At 24.1% G+C, this 7500-nt stretch overlaps 1 protein-coding gene across 2 annotated transcripts in view; it reads left to right on the top strand.

Moving 5' to 3' along the window:
• Nucleotides 1–7274, top strand: part of PTPMT1 (protein tyrosine phosphatase, mitochondrial 1) — a 21453-nt gene extending 14179 nt beyond the window's left edge. For both annotated transcript variants that reach the window (XM_043026201.2, XM_043026199.2), the window contains exons 2-5: nt 4988–5147; nt 5527–5607; nt 5975–6172; nt 6758–7274. In XM_043026201.2, the coding sequence (XP_042882135.1) occupies nt 4989–5147; nt 5527–5607; nt 5975–6172; nt 6758–6892 (573 nt within the window). In that variant the 5' untranslated portion in view covers nt 4988 and the 3' untranslated portion in view covers nt 6893–7274. The remainder of the gene's footprint in view (nt 1–4987; nt 5148–5526; nt 5608–5974; nt 6173–6757) is intronic.
• The last annotated feature ends 226 nt before the right edge of the window (nt 7275–7500 follow it).

Here is a 7500-nt window from a genome sequence, read left to right as displayed (position 1 = left end):
TGTGTATACCTAATTATATTATATATACATATGTAAATACATATACACATACACAAATATATACATATACAATATATATATATGTATATTGTATATATTTGTGTATATGTATATGTGTATATATATGTATATATAATATATATGTATATATTTATACATACATATATATACATATACATATATAGACATATATACATATATATACATACATACATATATATATTTACATATACATATATATACATACATATATATATACATATGTATATATATATGTGTGTATATATATGTATATGTACATATATATATACATATACATATATATATATACTTACATATATATAAACAGTAAAAAAAAATTAAAACCCCAAATTTGATATATAACACACATATATATAATACATATGATATATATAGTAATATATGTATTGTAAATAATATATATAATGTATAAACTATATATATATTATTAATATATATATATATAATATAGTATATATATAATATGTATTTACATGTATATATATGTATGTAACTATTATAATACCATTAAATGAATATATATGTATATATATAGGTATAATACATAAACATATACACCAAATATATACATAATACAATATATAATTATATATATATATATATAAATATATATATATATATATATATATATATATATATTTATATGATATATTATATTTGTTTATATATATGTATGCTGGTATTTATATTTATGGTGTATTTTATATGTATGGTATATAGATGACATAATGTAATAATATATATATATATATATAACTATATATATATACTATAAAGACTAGAGAGCGAGAGAGAGAGAGAGAAGTGAGAGAGAGAGATATGTATATATATATATATATATATATATATATATATATATATATATATATAATATATTGGTATATATATATATGTATATGTATATATGTATATTTGTTGAGTATTTTATATGTAGGTGTATTTATATGTATATGTAATATATATATGTATATTTATAATATATGAATATAAGAAATATATATGTATATATATATATATATATAATATATATATATTATAGAATAGAGAGAGAGAGAGAGAAGAAAGATATGTATATGTATATATACGTATGTGTATATACATATGTAGATTGTATATATATATACTTATATAGATATTATACTTATATATATAAATATATATATAATATTAATATATATATATATCTTACTGGTATACGTATGAGCGTGTAATATATATATATGTATATATATATGTATATATATATGTATATATATAATATGTGTATATATTAATGTATATAAATTATATATATATATATATATATAATATATATATATATATATATATATATATATATATATATATATGTGTGTGTGTGTATATATATGTATATATATAATGTATATGTATACAATGATATATATTTTAAAATATATATATATATAAGTATATATAATATATATATGGAATATATATATATAGATCTATAATGTATACTCTGCTGATTGGCTCTCGGAGGGTGGTAAATGTACCCGTGTCGAAATTTTTATAACCTATATGTATGTGGTGGATATATGTTTTATGTGTGTATATAGATAGGGTATATGAGAGTGTATATAGAATAAAGCTCACGCAGGGAGACGGGTATAGGAGCCTATATATTACACTATATATATATATATACTACTAATATATATATGTTAGCAGGTGTCTAGGTCTGATAGTTTCGTCGTATATCTGAGATACTATGAGACACTTAATATATATCATTAATATAAATAAATATACATTGAATAATATATTATATATAAATATTGTATATATATATATCATATATTATATATATATATATATATATATGATTTATTATATAATATACTAAAAAAAATAAAAAAACCATTATATATATATATATATATATTAAAGTAAGTATATACTTAATATAAATATATTAACATATAAATATAGTTATCATATATATATATATAAATATATACATGTATACTATATAACATGTATAATGTATGTATGTGTATATATATATATGATATAATCATACCATATGTTATATATGTATATAATATATGTATGTATATATATTATACTCTTGTATTAAATATATATACATGGATATGTATATATATATAATATATCTATATATGAATTATATATATACAAATATATATTTTATTTATATATCTAATATGTATATATCTATGATATATATATAAAAAAAATATATATAAACAATATATATCACGATATACCATATATATACACCATACATTATATAGACATATATATATATATATACATTTTGTATATAGTATATATTATAATATTGATATATATATATATATATATAGATATGTATGTTATATATATGTATGTGTATATATATGTCTATGATGTATATATATGTATATATTTAAAAATATATGCTATATATATGTATATATATGTATGTGTATATACTATCATATATATCGTATATATATAATATATGGTGTGTATATATATTGTTATATATAAATCCCATATATATATCACTATATATTTATATATAATATATATAAGTATATGTATATATATTTATGTATATAATAAAAATGTATACAATATATATTATATATAATCTATATATATATATATATATAACCATATATATAATATCAATATATATATATATATATAAATTTTAACACATATATGTATATATATATTAAATGTCATTATGTAATATACAATATGTATATGTATATGTATATATATATAATCAGTGATATATATATATAATATATATATATAGTATCTGTATATATATATATATATATATATATATGTATGTATATTATATGGTATGATATGAATATATATATAAATAAATAGAATATATATATAATATCGATATAAATTTATATATTTTATATATATCCTAACATATATAACTATATTAACCTATATATAATATATATATATATATATTATATGTGTGTGCGTGTGGTATATACACTTGTATATACATATGTATGTGTGTATATATATATTAGCTGTATATATATAACTAATATATATATTCTTATATTATATATATATATATATATAATATATGTATCTATATATGTATAGCGTATTAAATATATATAGAAATAATAAATATATATATATAATATATATATATCATATATATATAATATATATATATATGTATATGTATATAAATGTATAAATTATTATGTATAATATATATTGTGTTTGGTATATATATACATCCATTGACATTAATATATAACATATGTATATACATATACATATACACAAATATCTATATATACAATATATATATATATATATATATATATCAATATATAGTATATATAATTATATATAGTATATGTATATATATAATATATAGCATAAAAGCATAGATATATATATGTATATATGTTCATATACATATATATATGTCTAGCATATACATATAATATATATATATATATATATATATAAATATAATATAATATAGATATATATATATATAGTATAATTATGTGCAAAACATATATTTATATATATATATTATATCTGTCATTTTATGTAGATGGGGGGGGAGGGGTAGTATATATATATATAACATTATATATACTTATTATATATATATATATTTATATATATGGTATTTACGATATATATGTGTATACTTGATATGACATATATATGATATAAGTTAGGTAATATTACGTTATATATATATATGATTATATATATATGTATATACATATATATGTGTGTATAATATATACATATTATAATATATATATGTATAGTGATATATATATGTATTACATATATATACATAGCTTACATATATATATACATTATATACATAAGTATATGTAATACATGTATTGTACAGTCTATATTCTATATATATATAGCTAAATATATCAATATATATAGATATATATATATATATATATATTAGTTGATGTATTATATATTATATACAGAATATATATTGTATTTACATATATATACATATATATATGTATACATAATACATTTTGTATGCCGCATATATATATACATAGCTATCGCAATATATATATATATCATAGATCATATATATACATATAAATAACACTATATATACATATAAACATATATATAATATATATATATAGATACTATATGAATATATCTCATATGTATATATATATATATATATACATACATATATATAATACATATATATACCTACACACACACACACATAAATATATAATATATATATATAGTATAAATATATATATAACATTATATATATATATATATATATATATATATATACATATATATCATATATATATGTATATAACAATAGGGTATATATACTAATATAATATATATATCATAATAAATATATATAAATATATATATGATAAAAGTATATATATGTCATAATTTACATTACATATATCTGTATAATATATTATGAATATATCTATATATATAGATATATATATATATATAATAATATAAATTAATATATACATCTCTATTTCCCTGTTTCCTAATGACCTCATAGAGGCCATAGGAACAAAGACCAAGCTCTGATAGCCATCACTTCCACCCTCCTCTGTCTATTCTATAATATATATAAAAGAGCGTATATATGTATATATATGAATATATATACATATATATGTATATGACTAAGCTGATGTATAATATATATATATGTATATATATATATGTATATATATATGTATATATATATACATATATTTCCCTGTTTCCAAATGCATCCATAGGGAACAAAGACCAAGCTCTGATAGCCATCACTTCCTCCGCTGTCTATTGTACGCCAGTTGGGTAGAGTGAATGCTTCTGATTGCTATCCTGGCCCAGCTATTTTGAGAGTCAAAGCTGACACCAGGTCTCGCTCTCTCTGTCTCCTCAGTATGGGCAGGACCATGGGCAGGCTGTTTGCTCGACTGACCTTCGTGCCGTCGCTGGCCTTCAACCTCTTCATGGAGAGGGCGTCAACTCGGAGGTGGTTCGACCGCATCGACAACAGGGTCATCCTTGGCGCTCTGCCCTTCAGAAATATGACAAAACAAGTAAGTTTGCTTTTCCGGAAGTTTATGTTATGAGTTGCACTGTTGCGTGGTGTAGGTTTTTATATTTTGTAAGCATTTTTAGGAGTCTTTGGAGAACTGTTAAGTAAAACATTTTATAAGTGTATGACATAGCAGAAAGAATATGAGGAGTGGAGGTTGTAGTTACTCATCATAAACTGTTGTTTTTTTTAGAGTAAAAATTTTCTTCAGCCCAAAGGTTGCAACCGGCCATCTGGTCTTTCCTACAAAACATTTCTTCTTTTCCCACCTTGCCCAATTCTCTGACCCTGAACTGCTATTTGCTATGTGCAGTAGCCGAATAAATTAATTTGATACAAACTTCCATGTCCGTTCGCAAAGTAATGACGGTATTTTTCAGCTCGTTGAAGATGAAGGTGTGCGAGGTGTAGTGTCCATGAATGAGGATTATGAGTTGAAGTGGCTGTCAAACATGAAACAGGTGAGCTGATATCCATTGACCCATTCACGCCGGGGCAGTTCCGGCTTTGCGCGGTCGCAATACCGGGGTTCTCGAACGCATAAGCCTAACGCCTCGAGATTCTCGGGCGCACAAGCCGCAAGCCTCGGTTGCCCGCTCACTCTACCCGAGCGCGCGGCTTCCCCTCATAGCTCGTCCAGGGCGTCTGACGCGAAAACCACAATACGTGCTATCACGTCAACCGGCGTGAATGGGTTAATGTAGGTTTGACTATGACATAGTCATGGATCTATCTTACTGTGCATAATGCATTTTTACCTTTTAGTCATGTAGCATCACTAAGACATATCCAAGTAGCAAATATTGAAAGTTCATCAAAAAATTTCAGGAATGGGCAACTGCAGGAGTGAATTTCCTCCAGCTTAGCACAACAGACATCTTTGAAGCTCCCTGCCAGGAGAAGTTGCAACAAGGGGTCGAGTTCATTAGGGACTTCGACAGGAGCAACGAGGAGGGGCTTGTCTATGTCCACTGCAAAGCCGGGAGGACGAGGAGTGCCACGCTTGTAGCATGCTACTTGATGGCTGTAAGTAGATTTGTGTTTAGTTATTGTTTCCATGATAACATGCTTTTGTCAGTCAGGTTTACTTTTCACTACACTGAAGGTGAGCATCATACTTATCATGTTAAGACAATATGGTAGTATTCTCTTGCGTACATATATTTTCTGTTCATGCATTTAGGTATGACCCTTATTATTTAATGAATGTTGAATAATAAGTAAAATACCAGTAACTAGAAGTCTATAGTAGATGCACTGGGGAGGGAGTGACATGAGGAAGAAGAGAGAAAGAGAATGTGTGTGTGTGTGTGTGTGTGTGCGTCCATTAGTTTAAAGCACAGCCACATGAGTAGCTGGAAACATTATATTCAATATATTTTTACTAAATCATTTACATGTAACCCCCCATCCATAGAATAGTGATTAAATTCTTTAGAGCTTGAATTCATCATCCGATGATGAAACGAGATCTCCTTCGAACATATGATATATGAATATAGGAATACTTCCTTGTTAAAATTTGGTATTTATTGAATTTCTAAATATCCATAGAAAAATTATTTGATATAACATACTATTTGTCTTTCTTATCCAAAAACACCTTTCTAGAAAAACCAATGGACCCCAGAGAAAGCTCTGACCTACATCCAGGAAAGGCGCGCCCACATCTGGCTCGGGCCGAAGCAGCACGAGGCGATCGACATTTTCTATCGTTCAATGCAGGGGGCAGCTGCCGTCGCATGATGTTGCCTGTGCAAGCGAGGCGATTAGTCAGAGGCTTGTTCTGCGCTGCACCAGTTGAAGTTATGTCGCGGTGAACTAAAGTGTAGATTTTGTGTAAAATACTATTTATTTTTTCTGTATAGGATTTGAGGGAGTGATAGTTCAGAACTATTTTTTGAATTGTTGTGAATGTTATATATGAATTGTTGAATATTGTTATTGATACTATTTATATTAGAATCTTTGACATTTACCTCAGATTTGATACATTTTGGTTAATGTATCAAGTGTTTTAGGGACACAGACATGCTGTCAATTATTTTAAGAATTCTTCATCATAATTGCTATCTTGCTGAAACAAAATGGTGTAAAGTATTTCTATAAAATTTATATTGAATGTAAATGTGTTTTCTTTACCTGGCCATAATTATCCTGTATCATTTTTGCCTCTAAGCATCTACAAGCAGTGTATTTAACTTGATCATTACGCCCAAATCTCATGATACACAATCACAAATCTTCACGCCCCTTCCTCCCTCTTTTGATAAATATACGATAGATTTGAGAATTGATATTTTTAGGGCTTCCATAGGTTATTTAGATCAATGGGTATCTTCAATGATGTTGTC

Source organism: Penaeus japonicus, unplaced genomic scaffold, assembly GCF_977035675.1.
Source record: "Penaeus japonicus unplaced genomic scaffold, GWHDUDI00000001_assembly GWHDUDI00000042, whole genome shotgun sequence".
In the NCBI taxonomy this organism is placed as follows: domain Eukaryota; kingdom Metazoa; phylum Arthropoda; class Malacostraca; order Decapoda; family Penaeidae; genus Penaeus; species Penaeus japonicus.
Note: the sequence above shows the minus strand (reverse complement) of the source record. Positions and strands in the feature narration are given on the sequence as shown.